At 41.7% G+C, this 20,651-nt stretch overlaps 3 protein-coding genes across 4 annotated transcripts; 1 reads left to right on the forward strand and 2 right to left on the reverse strand.

Moving 5' to 3' along the window:
* Positions 1 to 5,311: 5,311 nt before the first annotated feature.
* Positions 5,312 to 10,482, reverse strand: pcare1 (photoreceptor cilium actin regulator 1). Its single transcript, XM_080479662.1, has 2 exons — positions 6,738 to 10,482; positions 5,312 to 5,964 (listed from the first exon to the last, which is right to left on the reverse strand). Exons 1-2 carry the CDS (start codon positions 10,094 to 10,096, stop codon positions 5,841 to 5,843), a joined length of 3,483 nt encoding a protein of 1,160 aa, XP_080335788.1. The 5' UTR covers positions 10,097 to 10,482; the 3' UTR covers positions 5,312 to 5,840.
* Positions 10,470 to 15,739, forward strand: spdya (speedy/RINGO cell cycle regulator family member A). 2 transcript variants are annotated; one of them, XM_080479665.1, is made up of 9 exons: positions 10,470 to 10,605; positions 11,776 to 11,892; positions 12,027 to 12,084; positions 12,991 to 13,252; positions 13,328 to 13,386; positions 13,461 to 13,546; positions 13,665 to 13,836; positions 13,958 to 14,282; positions 15,138 to 15,739. In XM_080479665.1, the coding sequence occupies exons 4-9, from the start codon at positions 13,048 to 13,050 to the stop codon at positions 15,191 to 15,193; spliced, it is 903 nt and encodes a 300-aa protein (XP_080335791.1). In that variant the 5' UTR covers positions 10,470 to 10,605; positions 11,776 to 11,892; positions 12,027 to 12,084; positions 12,991 to 13,047; the 3' UTR covers positions 15,194 to 15,739. The 2 variants fall into 2 exon arrangements, with proteins under 2 accessions (XP_080335791.1, XP_080335792.1); XM_080479666.1 differs by having other exon boundaries at positions 10,489 to 10,605; positions 12,994 to 13,252.
* On the reverse strand, positions 15,356 to 19,650 carry trmt61b (tRNA methyltransferase 61B). Its single transcript, XM_080479663.1, has 7 exons — positions 18,880 to 19,650; positions 18,705 to 18,807; positions 17,704 to 17,894; positions 17,519 to 17,610; positions 15,980 to 16,182; positions 15,825 to 15,902; positions 15,356 to 15,723 (listed from the first exon to the last, which is right to left on the reverse strand). Exons 1-7 carry the CDS (start codon positions 19,510 to 19,512, stop codon positions 15,689 to 15,691), a joined length of 1,335 nt encoding a protein of 444 aa, XP_080335789.1. The 5' UTR covers positions 19,513 to 19,650; the 3' UTR covers positions 15,356 to 15,688.
* Positions 19,651 to 20,651: the final 1,001 nt, after the last annotated feature.

Consider the following 20,651-nt stretch of genomic DNA (forward strand, 5'->3'; position numbering starts at 1 on the left):
CACACACAAATCAAGTCAATGACGCGATAACTCAGTACACTCAGAGGCTCAGGGTTATGGTGCCAATACTAAGTGTGAGTGGAACTGCTAAAAGAAAAATGTTAAAAATTAAAAGAAACAAAAAAATAACACTTGTAAATACCACTCATATTAATCATGGCTGCCTTTTAACCTAAATATCACACCTCCAATCCAGAGATGTTTTTCTACTGTGCAGAAATCGCAGGTGTTTCTACCATTTGCATTATTAATTTTTTGATAAAGCAACAATGTTGATAAATACCTGAGATATAATAATGGTATTTAACTGAGTGCGGCCTTACCATGTAGTTACCATGGTTAATGATGCAAAATCAGGTCAATATTCTCCTAATTATCACCACTATTAGTGAGAGTACACACAAACCTTACTTTAATGATTTTTTTTGTGTGTGTGTGTGTGTGTGTTTGTGTGTGCAGAAAATCTATTCTAAATGAACTGAGAATCAATGGATAAATTGAAGTACTCGTTACAAGGAGAGCAGCAGCATTGTGGGAGAGTTTCAGGCCTGAGATTGAAGACTGGCTGAAACCAACATACAGAGCGTTACATTGACCTTGAGCTGATTCAGGGATAATCACACCTCCAATACCTCTGGATAAAAGGTGAAATCAGAAAAGTCTTACTCCTACAACTGAGTCAATTTCTTTATCTGATTTCAACAGACTTTCAAAGGTCAGGTTAAAGTGAATCAAACATAATACATAGAGTTTTTTCTTCATTTAAATAAAGAACATTCTGTGCTATCCACTTTGGTTCAGGGTTAAATGTTTTGCTTAGACTGGGCAACACTGGTCGGTAAACCCGAGGTCTCATTTATACAACATTATGAAAATTTCTATTTCCACAGAAATTGCAGGAAAATTTAAAACTGATGTCGTTAGCCTGCCAGACCACGGGTTGGCGTATTGGTTGTTTATGTCATGAAACCACACATATGCACAGAGAACAATACACTTGGATGAACAATAGCGAGTACACAGATATTCATATGGACAGACGACAAAGTTGGATTACTATTGCGGGTGATTCTCAACTATAAAACCAAACATTGTTGTTGTCAATCAATTCGCAGAATAATTATTTACTGCAGCCGTGGAGCAAATGTTTATAGCAGCATTTCAGAAAAGTTTCGTTTTTCCCCTTGACATGCAGATGGAGTCTGACCTTTGTCAAAAAGTTCCACCTTCGGAGCGCCGTTGAACACCGTTGTCATGTAAGCGGACACCCACAAGGCAACGAAAGTTTTTTATATTCAGTTGAAAACATTGTGGGCCTGGGTGTTGTCGACATAGCAATATACAATATAACACTAATTGTGTGAATCTCTATTTTATCCAATGTGTATGTGTAAATATAGGCTTCTTGGAAAAGATAAAAGGGTTACATTAGATTAGATTAGATCACTTTGTGAGGAAGTTTTATTTTTGTTCTTTTTATGCTTGTCACCTCATTTGTGATGTGTTTCGTGTTAATTACGACATGCCAGCATACTAACGTTGAAAAATACCAATGAAACACATTCCTGAACGGCTCAGGCTGTAATTCTGAATGACGTCTTAGATGTGTTAGTATGCTTTCTTGCTAATAATGGTTACCATAGTAAACAAGCATTCCGGTGGGTTGGAAGTAGCATTTATCTCAGATCAGTGTCACTCCCACTCAGTCTCTGGAAATGTACATTTCTCTTTTATCGTGAATGAATTAGATCTCCAAAGTTATACACCAAGATAACGTCACACATCAATATATCAGACAGTTACCACAATGACAATAAATGTCGCCTAAACTTTATTGAAAGGTGCCTCTTACACAGACTAATATGGCTGTAGATTATCAAGCTATGAGCAAACCTGTATTAGCAAGTATTCAAATAACTTTTGTTTAACAATTGTTATTTCACGTTGGCTATAAATGTGTGGTTATAAAAAGAGGCGTCTTTGAATCGGCTCAAGCACACAAACTGTAGGACACTTGCGACAACTCCAACAAACTCTTTTCGTTTTGTGGCAATCAGCGGAAAATAAAGGACGTTGAGGGCAATTTGCACAGAAACATGTGAGCTTAAGGACCGGATGGAAACACGAAAAAATATTCTGAAAATCAGTTCATGAGAGCATGGTTGTCATGAATCCCCGTTGTTTTCGATGCCCCTTTGCGTATATGCATCCCCTACATGATGCTGGTGGAAAAACAGTTTTAAAAATCTCATAATAAAGCATAATGTTGCACACAAATGGTGCTTGACATGAATGTAAAAGCGCTTTCTCAAACTCTCCAAAGGAATATTTCCAGATACAGAATGGGAAAACAATACAGCACAATACAGTATTGTGACTAACGCCCTTATGAATAAACTGATTATTTGTATGTCAGCTTCCCCTTATCACCATGAAGATTGTTTTATTCCTCTGCTATAATCTCCACGTTTGTATTCATGTCCCTCAGGAGAGGACTGGAATGGAGCAGATTCATCATCTCTCTCCGTGTCATCCATTTCCTACTTTTCCCTGCGCCTGTGTATCTCACTCAGTGTATTGTCTGACACATCAGAGAATTTTACTGATAATTCATAAGCTGAGGAAAACCAGCAAAGTGAGATCGGGCTGCATTTTATTTGCCTTCGGCCTGCGCCTCTGAATCCTAATCGGCCTTTGGGTTCGACAGTGGAGGGCTGATGGGAGACTTTGTGTGGGGCAAGAGACTCCTCTGGTGGAGGACGAGCTGCACTGCGGAATCCATGCACGATTTCTTCAAGAAAGACTTGGGGACCATCGGTTACGATGATATAACTGCGCCACAGTGCAGTTTCTTCATGCAAGCACTGAAAACATAGCAACCTGCTCTGCAGTGTCATATATATATTCGCAGCAGTGACATGTATTGTATATTTTCTCTTTCTGTGTCTGTGTATACAGAGATGAGTCATCCGCTTTTCTGGTGATGGAGCTGTTTGGATAATAACTGCATCATTGGTTTACATTGAATGAGCTTAAATAAGCTTACTGACTGCTTAAGTTGTTCGGAAAAATCATTGTCTTCCAAATGAAGATACAACAAACAAACCTAATTTACAACCCTGAACAGGATGAAGCATTATAATGGATGTATGGATGGATGGATGGATGGATGGATGAATGAATGAATGAATGAATGAATGAATGAATGAATGAATGAATGAATGAATGAATGAATGAATGAATGATCTGGACCAAGGAACTTCCCGGAAAGCAAGTTCCCCTTCACCACCTACCTCCAACTTCTTTGGTGTGAAGCATTTGTTTTCCCATTAAGGGACATTTGTCAGCTTATTTCTTCAGACCCAAGAAGATAATTAGTTACTTGCCAGTTTGGGCCACACATCTAATGAATGTAAACTCTTCAAGCCTCATTTAATACAAACGTATAGTTTTTGTCTCTTTTGATATAGCTGCATGTCGACAAAATTGCTTAAAAAAGGGGAAAAAAAGATGGCTGCACTGGTTCAAATATGACTGTATAATTAATTTGAAACCAAAATATTGACTCGGGTGGTGAACATCAGCATGTAAATATTTTCTCTAATGCTAACTTCAAAGTACCGCCCAAGTAGAAGTCAAGGTTTTTGGGTTGTCGAATGTACATAGCTGATTTATTATTTGTTTGAGGGGGAAAAAGATGATATGTGAACATTTCAAGGTATGACTGCATCTGAAGGCATACTCAGAAGCGTGCAGACTGACACAGGGGATACATTTCAGCTGTGATAAACAAGACCCAGAGCCAAAAGAAATGTTTTTAACACCTAAGCTGGCATATATATAGGTTCATAAAGTACCAAAGTCAGGCAAGAATGTGAGGATATCCAGGCTGCAATGTGTAGCAATAGTGATAACCATTATGTATTTATCCTAATCACAAGATTTGTGATCGTGTCATTGCGGAGTCCAAATTTTGAAATACTGTCAGTTTTACTCTTCACTTCATAAGTGAGCTTTTGTACAACAAACAGCTTCAACCAATCAATGATGATTCATGCCAGGTAACTGCCTTTCTGTGTGGAGTTTGCATGTTCTCCTTGTGCTTGGCCAAATCCCCTGGAAAAGAAGTGGATTGACTATGGTACTGAACAATGAACAATAGCATGTGTTCCTTATCCCTATTCAAAACTCCAATCACCAAACTAATGGAATATTAGCTAACACAAAAATATGCACAGTTTCTGGAAGGCAACAATCCCACCTTCAATCATTCAACCTGCCCTCTGCCAATCACCAGTGTGCCTAAAGTACTTACAACTGTGATTTCAAGATAATGTGTAATGGAAGAGGGGGGACTGGTCGAAAATCCTATGCTGCAATGACTTTGTATTTAGTTTTTTTGGAGAGTTGATAGGCACCAATTCAAGCTCTGAAATTCATAGTGAAGGCAACAAAAATCCATCCTCATTACCAACAGGCTAAATGATGATTGAGTGAATCTAAATGAATAAACAAGACAAATCATACAGCTTTGTTTTTATTAAACATGCACCAAATTACTTTAAACTTCAAATTAACTCAATCACACAGTAATTTGGAGTGATTTCAGTTGATACCTGGACTATCATTCTGTCCTCTGCTGCTTACCTGTTTACCATTATATAACTTAGAGTGGTGGGGTGCTAGATTAAATCCCAGGTAACCATGGATAACCAAGCAGGGTATACAGTGGACAGGTTGTCAGGCAGTTCAGGCTTACCAAGTAGCTTCAAAAACATGTTTTTGGAATATTGGAAGAAAGTGCAGTCCCTGGAGAAAATCTATGCGGACTGAGGAAGAACATGCAAACCATACAAAATGGCCCAGCTAACCACTACACCACAGTCCAAACTATTTAGCCCAACAATTTAATAATTTTGAAAAGATGAGCCAGTTCCTCGTGTGTATGTGCACGGGGATCGTTCATCACCTTTAGTTCATCTCTTCTGAAAGTATTTTAAAATGTCTAACAATATCAGAGTAGTGCAAATCTTTAAAATATAATCTGTTCAGGTTGGTCATAGTGGTGGCACTTAAGAGTTTTAACACTTTCTGAGGCAGTACACACTCTAAAAGTTTCAGAATAAAAATAAATAAAAACAAACAATAATAATAAATAATATATAATAAATAAATTTAATTAAATTAAAATATTAGATATTAAATTAATTGATTAATTAATAAATATTTAAAAAACACCGAAAGTGGCACACGAGGAATTACAGTATCCTCTTTACTGCAACCATAATAAATGATTACAGATGCAAAGGCAGGATTACAAATTCAACATTTCTTTTTATTATTAAAAAGGAAAAATGAAATGGAAAAAGTAACAACTGAGTAGAAAAACAATTATGTTTCTGAATGACAAGTGTGGACATATGCTCTGTCAATGACAAGTTGAATTAATTGATAATGAGACAAAGTAACTGTTAAGCCAATATTTGAAATGTCGATGTGATGTAACATCTGATGTCAGTCAACTGATTTTTAAACGTGCAGCCTTGTATAAGACAAGATTACTTTTCAAGGTGATGAGATAACTAAACCATTCCTAATATCCTTCTAGAGCCAGCAAATAAGCTCTTCACATTGTAAACATTTATGTACGTATACACCGTGCATAATATGAATCCAGTATATAACCACTGAAACACATATAAACATTGCGGAGGTGTGTTACCAGATCAGAGGAGCTACAATTAGCCCCTTTTCTCTTCCCAGTGGAGTAAACCTCCATAACCTTAAGTCCTTGGTCAGGCCTGCTAATCCATAATCCCACTGGCCCTGCTTCAGCCACATTATCTCCTGTGCAAGGCCTGACCAACAACACACAAGTCCGGGTGTGACGTAGAGCGTGTTGTTGTTCTGAGGTCGGATTGGCTACTCCAAAGGTCTTCCTCCCTGGTTGGTTCATCATCAAGGCTGCGGGAATAAACAGAAGATGTTGTCGTAAGCATGTGGTAAAGTGGGTCAGGTGGGTTTGACTTCGTAATAAATAAACAGGAAAGATGAATTTTTGGTAAAAAACGTATTTTGTAGAGGTTTCAAATTTGTATTTTTACACATAATTTTTCTGACGAACCTGAAGCATTACAGAAAGCTTATGATAACAGCTTGTTTTGAGTTTTAAAAAGACTTTCTGATAAGCAGATGAGGTTTCACGGACATACATGTGTCGATGTAGGAAAGTTCTATATTGATGAAATTGGCAATGCACAGTTTGGGAAGATATAATATGCAACTTGAGGTCGGCTCCATTAAAAAAAAATTTAAGTTTGATAAATATAGTTTATATAAGTTCCATGTATTTGTAATTGTATTAATTTGTGTAAATTCTTTTTGCACACATGCTCATCATCACATTATCATATGGATTATATAATTTAGTCTTCTCAAATGATTTACCAAGGGCGTCTATTTATTTGTCAATGTTTGCCTATTAATGTGCACATTCATGTGTGAACCTCTGTGGTAGTTCTGCTCCAACAAATTGTCTTTTTCATCGTACATCATACTACCTACAAACATTACAAAAGAAACTGTATAAGGTCATTCATGTTTTATATACAACTTTCCCACTAGAATGTATAAAATTAAGGGAAACACAAGAGAAGATATTTCTCGAATATAGCCATTTAAAGGATTTATAGTAGGTAGTATAAAAAAAAAAGTTTTGAAAAACAATCAACTCTCACCCTTGCGAGCATATTGTTGGCTCGCTTCCACACGTTTCAGCCACTGAGATGCCTTGGGATCGCGTCGGTAGACTCAGACTCGGCCTTCGGTCTGACTGGCTGCGACGGATGTAGGGTCGAGGTCCTTGGGCGGATACAGGAAACCTCCCACGACCTTCCCAAGTGCGCGAGAGAAAAGACACTCTGGTGGAGGCCCATGTCTGAGGAGGTTGGGGAGCTGCACAAGGCTGAGCCTCAAACAACGACGGAGACACTGGACAAAAGACTGAACGTGCATTACTCATTCGGACACTTGATTGGTCTTCACTGCTGCTTTCCCTTGACCATCTTTGTATTTTGGGTGAGGCTGGTGGAGATGGGGCTTTGAAGGAATATAAAGAGCCTGAGGTGGTATTTGAAATGTTTTGCATTGCAACAGGTGGACTTGGGAGTCTTCTCTGTGTAGCTGGTGTTGTTGGAAGCACCCTATTAACAGTAGGGCTTGCTGGAGTGGGTGGGGTACATGTTTTTTTACCAGTCTGGGGACTTGGGAGTCTTCGATGGACGCTGCCTGGCGTAGAGGGAGTCGAGGGTAACATTCTTACCCTAGAAACGGGTGGTGTGGAAGGCGGCTGGTTAGTGACCACTGATGATGGTGACACTGCAGATGCAGCAGGGGTCAGTCCGGGCACTGAGAGGCTGCCATCAGCTTGAATGTCTTTTGATTCTGCTCCATTTGTTGCTACACCATTTCTTGTCAACCTCTCCGACTGAGAAATTGATGAGTGTTTTTGTTGTAAGATCTTTTCAGGTTGCTCATCAGAGGAACCTTTTTCCACGCTAGGAATGCCTTCAACATCTGGCAGGCTGACCTTTTGTAGGGCCCATGTGTCTTGTTGATCAGCATTTGTAATTGAATTAAACTTTGAGGTTTGTGGAAGGCCTCCTTTGCTTGGCAGCACTGACTGAACTGAGGCTCTGAGTCGATGTGATACCCCGGTTCTTTTTAAGACAGGTGACTTTCCCACCTTTGCAGACCCATCCACTGCATTGCCAGTTAGAAGACTTCGAGCACCCTCAAAGGAATTGTCCAGTAATACTTCCAATGGAGGTGGTGGAAGACTATCCAGATCTAAATCATCGGTCTTGCCAGCAGAAGTGGAGTCAGGTCGACAGCTTGTTATCCCTCCACTAAGCACAGCTTCCATATTGCCTATGCCAGGCAGCACTGGAACGCCACACTTCCGTACACCTCTCAGAGGACCAAGTACTTTCGGACCTTCTAGCTCCTCTATTCCTTGACTGAAAGTATCAATTAATTTTTTGACCGAATTCCTGCCTCTTTGAAAGCCAGATGAAGGCAGTGGTGAAGGAGGAGGACTTGGTGGTGGAGTGGCTTTCATAGGACTCTTGAACATTTTGATGTCTTTCTTTGTATCTTCCTCTGCTCCAGTGGTGACCTCCTGCTTTTTATTGTGGCTCTTTGTCGGGCCCAGTTTTTCTTTAAGTAATTGGGCATTGTTGTTTTTGTCCGGTGTGGCGTTTTTACGGTTCACCGCAGGAGATTGTGTTGCTGAAGTTCCTTGTTTTTGCTTGATCAAGGCATTTTTTGTGTTTCCTCCGCCTTTTCCTCTATTCATCTTTTGCAGCCTCTGGTTCAAATCTTTCTGTGTCCTTTCTAGTTCAAGCAGAGTTGGATCTTCTCCTTTACTCCGCAGGGATTCTGCTGATCTGGAACGCTGCTCTCTTGTCACTGCAGTTTTTTTCACAGCTGCCCTCCTAATAGGTGCTGCTGTTTGAGGTCGCTTTATAGATGATGCTTGCTCATCCGACCATTCACGTCTGCTGGTTTTTGGGCTACCTGTCACTTTGGTTTTGGCACTTGAGTTCTGTGATGGGACAAATTGTATTTTACCACTGATGGCATTTTTCATTCTGAGCGTCATTTCTACATTTTTAGGATTCTCAATACGTTTCGGAGGCAAACGTCTGGGATGTTGATGTGCACATTCAACAGGTGAAGAATTTGATCTCTGTCTAAATGCTACTTCCACCGCGACCATGCCTCTATCTAGTTCTTCTTCATCTTCATCCTCTCCATCGTCCAAAGAGACCGATCCCAGCAGGGAGTCTCTTTGGTCATTAGCCATTAGGGTACATGTTGAACTAAGTGAGTTAAGTGAGGTGAGGGAAACACTGGGACTTATTTGACTCACAAGCTTTTGTTTTAACATGCCTCGTCGAACGTTCATGGTTGGGTGTCCCATTGGACTGACAGGAGTGGTTCTGTCTGTCCCTAAGGACTCACAACTCTCTCGTCTGAGACGTCGCACAGATCCAGCAAGGGATTCATTCTCACCGCCAATCCCGCTGTCTTCACTGAAGAGAGCAGAATCTTCTGGCCCAGGCTTGCGCAAAGACGCCATTTCAATGCGGGATAAGAGTTGCATTAGCCGAGACTCTACTGCACGTTTGACTTTGAGTTTCTCCTCTAAAAGCTCAGAAACTGAAGCAAAATATTCCACCGCCTCTTCCAATGCACAGTCCCCAATTCTACCTACCGTCTGACTCACATTTCGCATTCTCTGTGTGGTGTACTGAAGCAGCTGTTGCAACAAATCCGGTGGGGGTTCAGTATTAGCAGAGCCAGACTTCAGAGGCGGAGAAGATGAGAGGTTTTTCATTTGGCTTGGCCATGCAAGATGTTCTCCGTTTTCTTTTAAAACTTTTTCTCCCTCGTCTGTCATTTCTTCCAGCCCCTGTATTATTTCCTCATAGCGGAGAGCCATGAAGGCAACCATTGGCTGAACAGAACTCTGAGTATTTGTTGCTTGTTCCAAAAGTCCAAGCAAAATATCATATTTGTTCATGCTGGGATTCAAAAAGGCATAAGTAGCTTGGTGAGCCTTCACCAGAGGTTCCGGAAAGTCCACTTTTTGTTCTGCTAAAAGTTTGTCTTTGTCCTTGTCCTTCTTCTTAAGAGCTTTTGCACCTTTGGTAGTTTTCTTTGGTTTTCTGCTTGTCTTTTTGTCAGCCAGGTCCTGCTTGTCAAGGGTCTTTTCTTTCTTCTGTATCACTGTGCTGTTTTCCCTGTTTTGGTACCCCAATTTATCCATGTGCACTGCTTCCGTATTCACTTGCTCCGTGACAGATTTCTTTTTTTGTGGTGTTGTATGGAGATCTCTTTGAAATACCTGGTTTTGTCCAGATGCTTTCTTCTCCTTGATATCACAATTTGTTGATGCTGTGGCACTGTTACTCTTTCCGTCTTCAAACTGAACATCCCTGGGGCTTTCTTGAGGTGGAGCGGGTAGCATTCTCCCTTTCCTCATGGCACCCAGAGCACCAAAATTATTTCCTTTGGATGGTGAGCAGCCCATATCTGATGGTTTCAGAAATTCTGTAATTTTTGTATCTCCTTGGAAATTCCAAGAAAGCCCTGCTGACACTGCAGTGATTGGTAACACAAACAGCCAATGTCCTTAGCCACCTGCTGTATCTGTCATTTTGAGACGGCTTAGGTCAAGGAGCCTGATAATATCCTCCTCCAAAAATCCCAAAATTAACATATCCATGTTACAAATTTGGTCCTCCAGTTGCCGTCAGCATCAACAGGCAAAATAAATCCATAGTCCAGTGACAATATTCATTAAAACAACACCGTAGCGTGTGCAGAAATGCATCCTTCTGTGTCTCACAAAGGACACGCAGCTGAGAGGATTAGCAGAGCTTTCAGCCGACTCCCCAGCCTGCACATATGTCACGTTAAAGCATATAAAACGCACCTACTTGTAAGACCGTAAGCTTATTTAGGTAATGAGGACTGGCATCAGGTGGCTTTTAATAGCCTGCAAGACAATATCTCTCGATTTAGCCTCTGGGCAGCACAGTAAGTACAAAAACAGCTAATTAATAAAGTAGTATTATGTTTTTGTGTCAATTTAGATAATGCCTAACACTTTCACTATTTCAAGAACAGTTTTAGGAAAACTTATTTTTCACAATTTAAAAATCTTCAGGTGACAGGTATTTTAAGCTTCTGTTATAGTGGAACACGAGGAGCCTTTAGATAACTTGAACTGTTTCTGCCCTTTTGTTGCAGCCAATAAAAACGTTTCTTGCTTTATTTGAGTGTTTGAGCTGAAACACAAGAAATGGTAAATGATTTCAATGTACACAAAATGAAAAGGAAATGTGGCATAATAAAATACTTTTGAGACTAGAGTTTACACAAGTACTTCAAATATTTACTTAGGTAGTTGTACAGATACTTGTGTAAAATATACTTTAGTTTGAACGCCAACTCAGATAAGGGATGTTCACAGAATTGAAAGGAGTTTGACTGGAAAATAGCGTGATAAGATTATTTATTACACCCTCACTCATTGTAGTGGTCACTTGGTCAGCTGGAGAAACTGTGACAATACTAAATTATTGTTGTTATTATGAATTATTATTATAATTTTATATTTGTTTGTTTTTTCAAGGCTGTGAAGCTATTAAGACCTACCTGATCAATCCAAGAATTTTCATGCCTGGAGAATGGTCAGAAATAGACATATATTTCTTACAATTTTGGTTAGTAGCATAAAAGATTTCATAGAAGAGCCAAACTTTAAACATGCAACTGAACATTACAACATATAAGATGAAGAACATAATAGCAATAGTTAACTTCAAAAAGATTATGTTTGTATTTTGCTGCGGGAAAAGAGATTATGTAATGCAATACACTTATACTAAAACTTTTACTAATAATAGTGTCCCACTGATTCTGAGTTGATATGTTGTGTGGGCTATGTGACCGTTTTTATTGATCCCTTTGTTAGTTTTCTCTGCTTGTTGTTGCTTGATCCTTTTATGTTTTTATTTTCATCAGGGTAATGTTTATTGATTGAAATGATTTCATATAAGCCCCTTGGGCTTCTTTCCTGTTTTGCACAGTCAGGTTTTATTTCTTGTAATACTAATATCATATTCTTATTTTGTGAAAACAAAGAAAGAAAAAGAAAGTTGTTGAAAATGAATTGACCCTAGTTTGACCCTGTCCTCATCCAAGATGGCGGCCTGGATGTCACTCAACCTTCTGCCGTCCGCGCCCCCGCCTCTTTGGCGCGTTTCCAATGCGCGTTCCACACCTGTGGCAGTAGAAGCCAAAAAAATCTCTCTTTCTACGGTCAGTATCCCGCAAGTAAATGCAGCTTTTCTGCCTCAAAATTCCCTCCAGGCTTCACCTTTTGTCAAAAGAACATGTTTAACTCTCTGTCGGAGTGTGTCACGGGTTCAAATCGTCGTTTTTCTCCTCTGTAGTGGACGTTTCACCGGCGATTCCGTGATCGTGGTGAAGCTAGCCGAGCCATCAGTACAGGTGAAGAAAATGACCTCCCTGTATTTTCAACAGCAATTATATTTTACCATTAAAATAGAAGGCACACGTCAATAAACTGTGAAATATCTTTGATTATGGTGAAGTTCACACCTCCCAGCAGATTCTACCATGTGAAGCTACAAAAGTATGAAAACTGTTGAAGATAATGACATTGTCTATGTAATCCGATTGAGATTGATTTGCTGCTTTACAAGGATGTAATACTTTGCATACACTTAAATGCAGAATTTCTGAGGTGTTGTTCTGGGTTCTATTATTTTTAAGAAGTATATGTAGGTGAAATGACTGTTTCTCATGTGTTTGGTCAAACGTTTTACATGATCTCCACAAGAATTATTACTAATTCTACAATGTATAAATGACATACAGGGGATTGAAATGATCTTACTATCGACCAGCTCCCTTGGTGCAATAAAACACACTGAAATCATTGTAAAAATGTGTGTGTAGAGGCAGAGTCAACGCTTTAAAGCCCCGAGATGCCGAATTGCATGTCACATGAAAGTCTGAGTCTTTATTTCTATTTTAACACCTTGTTCCTTATTAACATTCACAACCTGCAGTTTCCATTAAACTCGCGCTCGTATTTCCAAACATCCAGACGTCAAAATGTGTTCACTCCTATGTACAACACCTGGCGAACAATTAAAAGTTCATTTACATTCGTGACACCAGCGTCTTTGAGAAATGAACTAAACTAGGAAGTAAGCGATGACAAAAAGCACATGAATGACTAATAATAGAGTTAAAACAAAGTTTTCTTTCACACGTCCGTCATCTCAAGTGATCCCCTTTGATCATGAATTTGCACGTCTTGTGTTTTTCTGCTTTGATTTGCGCCGGGTATCTCGTTTCTGACCATGTTTTGATCCACTTACCGTGCAGTAGACTGGTTTCTTGGTCCATCCACGGTTCACACGAACGCACGATTCAAGTCGCAGCATGATAAAGTCACCCCTTCCCGTAACCCTGCGGGTGAAACGCAAAGACGGTCGACTGAGCAGACGACGCCACTGCCTGAACGGCGCAAACGGTGAGGACAAACGGGGCCCCCCGAGGCAGCAGGGCGCCAATCGCACCAGGATGGGCAGCTCTTCGTCGTGGGTCATCCAGCATCGGGAAATGGATTCTTTCTTGAGGCTTTTTGGTGAATAGCTCGGAAACTTCGTTAAGTTTCGGCCTGCGAATATGAAGTGATCTTGTGTGTTGTGTTTGCCTTTAGAGGATGACCTCATCCAAGACTTTCTGACGGTGGACTGTTGCTATAAGATGACAGACAAGGTAAATCCGTCACAGTTAAGCAGACTTATGTTCATGCTGCGTTGACTCTTGTCTTTTCCCTCTTAATTCATCAGTACCTTCTAGCCATGACCTTCGTCTACTTCAAGAGGGCCTGCTTCACGACTGCCGAATTCACCAGGAGGAATTTCTTCATCGCGCTGTAGGCTCAGGAAAAAAAACCCGGCCAATCCTGCCGCACGAGTCGCGGCTCGTCTTAAAAAGTGAACTTCCTGAGTCGTGGCTTTGATGGCTTTTGCTCTTCTGCTTTCCATCTTCAGTTATTTGGCCAACACCATGGAGGAGGATGAGGAAAAGAGTAAGTATGAAATTTTCCCCTGGGCTCTGGGCAAGAGCTGGAGGAAGCGGTTTCCCGGTTTCCTGCAACAGCGGGACGAGCTGTGGGGTCGCATCGAGTACAGGGCGGCGGTCAGCAGGCGCTGCTGTGACGAGGTACGCACAAGCTCATTTGTGCTCGTAAACAAGACGTGGTGTTTCGGCCACGTGCCTGACATTCCACCTCTGTGTTCAAATGCCGGGGGTAAATTCATTCCTGGCGACTCTCTCGTCCAAGGTGATGGCCATCAAGTCCTCTCACTCCGTGTGGCAGCGGCAGAGGTCCGAGCACCACAGCGGTGCCCAACGGGAATATGGCGACGAGGACTATTCCATTTTTCCTCGCGGGCCCTCCGCCTCACCGGTCTCCTGCGCCCAGTGTACGCGGAACAGCAAGCGACCTCACCACCCGGCCTCCTCCTCCTCCTCCTCCAAAGGAAACGCACAGGCATCTCCCAACACCCACCCGTTGACCTCCCCGCGAAGTTTGGAGGTCACCCCACCGAGGCCTACAAAAAGCCGGGCAAGGCATTGCAAGGCACGCTATCCAGAAGAGGCTCCCAGTAAGTATCAATAATACAGATGTAATGTCTGTCTACACTTACATGGATGGATTACTGCTTTCACTTTTGTATTTGGCATAAGAGGTGTATTTTGGGAATCAAAAAAAAAAATTCAAAATTTAGAAGATTTACAAAAGACGTCAAGGCACATTTTTAAGGAGAAATTAATAATGTTAATATACTGTATAGATTAAAAAATTTTTGTTGAAACCTCAACAATCTTCAGCATAAAATATCGGACAGCTAATATATTTTGATTAAAAATGTATTTTCCCAGCAAATTAAAAAAAGTTGAATAAAGGCAAAACAAAACAGATAAGTGGGAATGAGGTTAAAACATTCAGAATTAATTTACAAACGTTAAAGTTTGTGTCTTTGTCAACATTTTCATTCCCGTTTTAAAATCCTGGATTAGAAATAGTTTTAGCTTTATCCTTGTTTGTTTCAGAAAACTTTGACATTGGTATAAAACGAGGAAACTTTGTCAGTTGCGTTCAGACTTCTTCAATCAGCCAATAAATAGGCAGAAGATAAACTTTTGTATAAAAATAAATCTTAGATAAATAAAAAAAAAAAAAACACTTTCTGGCTGCTTCTGCTCGTCTCGCATGCTTTTCTCCACGTGAAAATGCTTGTGATGTAAAATTCAGATGGCTGAAAGCCGTTTACAAGTATTTTTTATAAAACTTTTTTTTGTCAGAGCCTGATGTGTCAGATGTTTACAGGAAGAAGAAAAAAATAGACACAAGATAGATGAATGTAACCCGACTCCGGAAACTGTTAAGATGGTCGTTTTGTATTAATTCCTGTGGTTCACTTTGATGAACGGCGTTTCTGTCCTCTTCTCGCTCCTAGGGAACATTTCCGAGTCGACTTACGACCTCTTCATGGACTGGATCAACGAGGAGTAGCAGCTTCACGACTCTTCCCTCTTCTTTCCAGCCGAGCTGTTCCGCCTTCACGCCTCAATAGCACCGTTCCGCTGAAAGAATCTCCCAAGTTCGTATCGACCTCCCTCCTGCAATTTCATCCTTCATGGACGTTTTTACGAGTTATTGTAAGAATACCGCTGTACAGATGCGTTTGCCATTTATTTATAATGTTCATGAAATCTGCCGGAGTTCAGACGACGCACTTGTTTCGTGCTGGGTGCGTCCCATTAGTTTCGGTGGCCGGGGTCTGTTTGATAACTCAATGCTGCCTCATGAGTTTGAAATACAAGCTTGAAGTTGTGTCGTAAACTTTCTATCTCCCGGTTTCATTAGCTTTGCGCCGCACCTTTCCCTCCCGCGACTTCGCACCTCGTCACCTCTTGTGTGCCGATGTTTGGACAAACTCCTCATCAAGAAACACCTTCAATAATTTATTTTTTAAATAGCTTTCAGTGTTATTTAGAGGCCGCCCAGCTACCGCACACACTTCCTCAGTTTCACCAGGAATGCTGAAAACACACACACAAAAAAAGAAAAAAGGAGCAGTGAACATTCACTTACGATACAACCAGACAAACGATACAGAAATCAACCTGTGGTACCATCTCACCTGTGTGGGCCGCCTGTTCAGGATGAGGCCTGGCGATGTAAGGAACAGACCCAAATGCTGGTGGGTGAGATTTGTCTTCTGAAATGATAAAGAAACTTGAGTAGAAATGATTCAAAACCTCCATATTGTCCTGTTGTATGACTTTAAAAAAACACCTTTGTCAGCCCCGTCCGACGTCGCCGCTTGGTGCCTCAGGTTTTCCATCGGGGTCGGAGCTTCTCTGACGCGGTACCGCCCGTCTTTCTCCCGGGCCGGGGCCACCAGCCAATCACGGGCCGGAAGTTCTATGATGCGTTCACACAGCAGCGGGAGCGTCGACCATCGGAGGCCTTCCAGCAGGTCGACTACCTGTGTTATACTGAGTTGTAGGGGGAAGGAGGATTTCACCACTTTTGATTAAAAAGCTCTATTTCCTTTTATTTTCAGGTGATTTTCTGAACCTTACAGTGAAAATAGAACCTTGAATAGTAACTTTATTCCCATTGGCAAAGTCACGATTGATTTTCTGGTGATTGAAGTTAATGATATTTTAAGCCTTGCCAGGTACTTAGTACTAAGCCTAGATTAAAATGTGTTATCGTCATTTTCAGTACCAATTGTTTGATCTTGCAAAATTATAGACGGTTTCATCACGTGCACTGTGCGCCACCACAGAGTAAAAGTTTCAGGCGTGAATTTAAAAGGTTATTTTAGCTATTTTTTTACCAGTCTGGTCCACTCGAGATTAAACTGGACTGTATGTGGCCCCTGAACGAACATTTGGAATATTTATTCTGTGTACAATATATTTATTTAATATTTACTTGATGTTTCGATTGTATGGTAATAACAAAAAAAAAGATGTATTTGACCAGCAGTGGTTGCTGCTCAAATGCTTCAAGTACTAAAGTAAGTCAACTACAGACACGCTCGGGAGAGCTTGCTCCCACCTGCAGACAACAATCCTAGAGTGAACACTAATATTAGGGATGTCCCGAGCACACTTTTTTGCCCCCGATACGATCCGATTTTTCAGAATTGAGTATCGGCCGATACCGATACTTTCCCGATCCGATACTTACATTGCTATTGCAAATATACTCAATAGTCTATTTTTGGAGCACAATTGGCAGAAGCTTTGTTTAGCGAGAAATTATTAAATGAATCAAAATTCTTTTTCTCTTTAGTTGTTGTTGTGAACTGAGGGAACATCCACACGACGAAAAAAACGATCTTTTTTCTCCCTGGCCTGCTCCGAAAAAACCGTCCACACCTCACTATGAACACGGCTCAACATGAGGCTTCAAGACATGTAGTACACATGCCAGGCCTTATGGGGCGCTGTGACTCACCAAAACACTATAAAAACACAAACTAAACACATAAACCACTAATTTAACTCTAGTTTTATAGGTCTATGGCCCCGCTCCGCCTGCTTCTAGCTTCTGCAGCTCGACCGGAGCTTCTAGTCCGTGATTGTTGTGGTTATTGGGGGACGTTGCGGACCGCCGTGTTTTGGGTTTTTTTTAGATCGGCGGGGTGATCGGCTGGATTTGCCGATTCCCGATCACTCACAAATCACCAATATCTGCTCCGATCCGATATCTACCGATCGGATCGGGACATCCCTAACTAATGTATCACGTGACACGTTTGTCGGAAGTCTTCACGACCTGTATTCTGAATCTGGATGAAGAATGAGCAGATGAACTCACTTGGCGAGGTAGACGGCGCACACAGCTCCGGGGTGCAGGTGGTCGATGACCGTAGGAAGGACCATCTGGGGGTTGATCATGTCGAGAGCAACCTGCAAAAGAGGAAGGATGTACTTAGTGAAGTCTTCTCATTTCACGGTACCGTTGATGACCAAAAACAAAAAAACCTGGAGTCATCCGCTGACCGCGTGAAACCCCCGACCGGCGAGGAGCGACGAGGCCGTGCGGAGGTTGGCGTTACAGAACTGGACGTTGTCGGGCCACTCCTGCCCTCGTCTCAGACACCACGACGCCCTCCAGCGCTGGAAGTTCAGCACGGCTCTCTTGTGGTGGTCGTCTCTCACCTCCACGCTCAGCACGCTGCCCCGAGAACCCACTGAGTGGGGAAGACAGCGACAGAAACGATTCTTATTGTACGACATGTCCTGTACGTACGACTGACCGGACGTCCGGACTGAAGGGATTTATCGCTTCTAATCTGCCCACAAAATGTCAATGTACATCTGCTGCTCTTAAGAGAACTGAAGAAAAATACATCCTCCATTTGTCATTTTGATTTTCTACACAGAAGAAAACGTATTGTATCATTACATTGTCCCTATTTTTTATGTGTTCTCCAACCATTCTTGAAAATAGACGTATATTTAGGTAAGTAGGGTTTTTGCTGTGTCGTTTTATATATCATGACACTCAGGAAAACTACAGACGCAGTTGAAACAAGGCAAAGACCTCCTTTCCTTAATCATATGTCACTTAAAAAGTAACGCTATCCTGTGAGAATCGACAAAATGAACAGAATTCACCGATGAACTCTGTTGAAACATGTATTTAGGAACAATCTGAAAGGCACAATTAAATTACCTTGAGCCAAATGTTTTTTTCTGGTAATGAAAACATTCATTATAAACTTTATGTATAAGAGAGAAGTAACATGCATTCTGAGAACTGCACATGGTTTCATCAACACTGTTTGGGGGAAGAAGAAGAATACACTGTGAAATAGAGGTTAGAATAGATGGGGACAGAATTTGATGGGCTCCTTCAATCTAAATCTTCTCTCATATTCTTTAAGCTTCCAACCTAATGATTGGATTATTCAGACTGCTGGTTTGTCTGCACGCAGCTACTCTTGGCATCAGTGTGAAGCATCTTGAAGTGGCAGTATGATGGAGGTGTGTATACATACCTGCTCTGGACAGGAACAGCGACATACCCCCCGAGCCAGAGCCGGACTCCAGCACACAGTCTCCCTCTGTGACGTCCATCATCATCAGCATCGCGGCAGCATCCTGAAGGAGCGAGGAGACACCAGTGAGAGCCGCGACTCCCCCTGAAGCTGGGAGATAAACCGCGGGGCTTACCTTGGGGTAGGCAATGGCAGGACCCCGTTTCATATACAGCACGTAATCCTCCAGACTGGCCCGATGTATGAGGAAGGGGACCCCTGTGTGGGTCTCGAAGAACCGGCCAGCGGGCTGACCGACCACGTGGTCGTGCGGTACGACCCCCCAGCCGCTCTCCAGCCGAGCACCGGGCTGCAGCTGGAACATCTTCCTGAACTCCACACGCTTCCGGCGGTACTCTGCGACGAGCAGCTCCCCGAAGGCGAGCAGGCTTTCCCCGGGAAGGGTGCGCGGCAGCCGGCTTTCCTCCGCTGCATCAGGCCGAGGGTGGTCCTCTGGATCGCCGGTCTCCTCCGGGTCACCTGCCTCCTCCTCCGGCCGGGTCTGCTCCCTCAGCTGCAGCACCTCGGGGCTCAGGGCGTCCCGGGGCAGCATGCTGCTGACCCGCTCCAGAGGAGACAGGTGCCGCCGGCTCCTGGAGAGCAGAGCCTGTCTGAATGCCGACCCGGTGCCCGAGGAACTCTCATCGCTCTCGTCGAGGTTCACACGAGCAGTGGAAAACAATCTGAGTTTATGCAGCGAGTCTCTGCGTCTGCATAACGTCACCAGTCTGTGCCAGGACACGAGTTTGAACGGCACGTGCACGGTCATGACCGCAGCTCGTTACACAAAACAGAAATAGTTAACTTACTTCAGCGGTTTCACCTTGACTGATTTGTCTGACTTTATCTGTGTTGTTTACAGACATGTGAACGGGGTCACCATGCTGGATGACATCATCACCAAGCGACTTTTGTAGTAATTGGAGTCCACCAGCAGGGGGCGACAATATGGCGCGGTGACCTACTGTAACAAGTGCACAAACGACTAAATATCACGTGTTGAACAGACACATTTTCAATCTATGTTTTCTTTATTTAACTTGACGTTTCATTGATTTTCTTCATAAACAAAACAAACAGTTGTTAGTCTTGACTCACTCAGGCAAGGATCTAATATTTAAGATTATTTATTGCTTACTTTAATGTATTTCCTTTATTTCTGTGTAAACCTTTAATGTATTTATTTCTTGGTAAACCACTGTAGTTGCCTTTTGTCTGAATGGTGCTCTCTAAATAAATTTGCCTTGCCTTGTCTCACAGCAACAAAGTCATGGGTTCAAACACTGACTGGGCCTTTAATTTGCATATTCTCCCTGTGTGTGCTATAAATCGCTTAAAACTATGTACATGAATAAATAGAAAATATAAGTAATCAACAATTATGCACAAGTGACACCCTGGACAAGTCACCAGTCCATCACAGCGATTGGTAAACACACTCTATCACCCTTTGTTTATTAGTGAGTTATAGCAAAAAAAAAAAAAAGGAAGGAAGATATGAAGATGGTAATATAATGTATAAATATGTTGTTTTTTTTAAAAAGCACATTAGAGAAAACGAATGTAATCATGTTGATGTTGAAGGAAATTAAAGATACTAACACTGTTTACCAACTCACTGGTATAGACAAACAGGATTAGTTTCATCCGATTCTCTAAATTTTGAGATTCTGTATATCATTTTCAGCACAGCCATAAAATGTTAGGTAGTACAGGAAGAAGGTAGAGCAACGTCTCACTGTTACTGAATCAATATAAGTCTTTTATTGTTTTCCAAATGTATTTCATTGGATTTTAAACACGTCATAAATATGATTGCAGTGTCGCAAAGTAATCTAAGCTGTTTTAAAATCTGCAAACACAGTGATGATCAGATCTGATCAAATGACCACAGTTATGTGTCGATGT

This window comes from Lipophrys pholis (genome assembly GCF_963383615.2).
Source record: "Lipophrys pholis genome assembly, chromosome: 14".
In the NCBI taxonomy this organism is placed as follows: domain Eukaryota; kingdom Metazoa; phylum Chordata; class Actinopteri; order Blenniiformes; family Blenniidae; genus Lipophrys; species Lipophrys pholis.

Excerpts from the sequence above, each read along its gene's own strand:
- pcare1 (XM_080479662.1), bottom strand. The coding sequence starts at position 10,096 with ATGGGCTGCTCACCATCCAAAGGAAATAATTTTGGTGCTCTGGGTGCC. Across the intron at positions 5,965-6,737 it reads CCAACAATATGCTCGCAAGG|CCTTGATGATGAACCAACCA; the intron begins GTGAGAGTTGAT and ends TTATTCCCGCAG.
- spdya (XM_080479665.1), top strand. The coding sequence starts at position 13,048 with ATGATAAAGTCACCCCTTCCCGTAACCCTGCGGGTGAAACGCAAAGAC. Across the intron at positions 13,387-13,460 it reads GCTATAAGATGACAGACAAG|TACCTTCTAGCCATGACCTT; the intron begins GTAAATCCGTCA and ends TTAATTCATCAG. Across the intron at positions 14,283-15,137 it reads CTATCCAGAAGAGGCTCCCA|GGAACATTTCCGAGTCGACT; the intron begins GTAAGTATCAAT and ends TCTCGCTCCTAG.
- trmt61b (XM_080479663.1), bottom strand. The coding sequence starts at position 19,512 with ATGACCGTGCACGTGCCGTTCAAACTCGTGTCCTGGCACAGACTGGTG. Across the intron at positions 18,808-18,879 it reads CTGCCATTGCCTACCCCAAG|GATGCTGCCGCGATGCTGAT; the intron begins GTAAGCCCCGCG and ends TCGCTCCTTCAG. Across the intron at positions 15,903-15,979 it reads GTCGGACGGGGCTGACAAAG|AAGACAAATCTCACCCACCA; the intron begins GTGTTTTTTTAA and ends TTATCATTTCAG.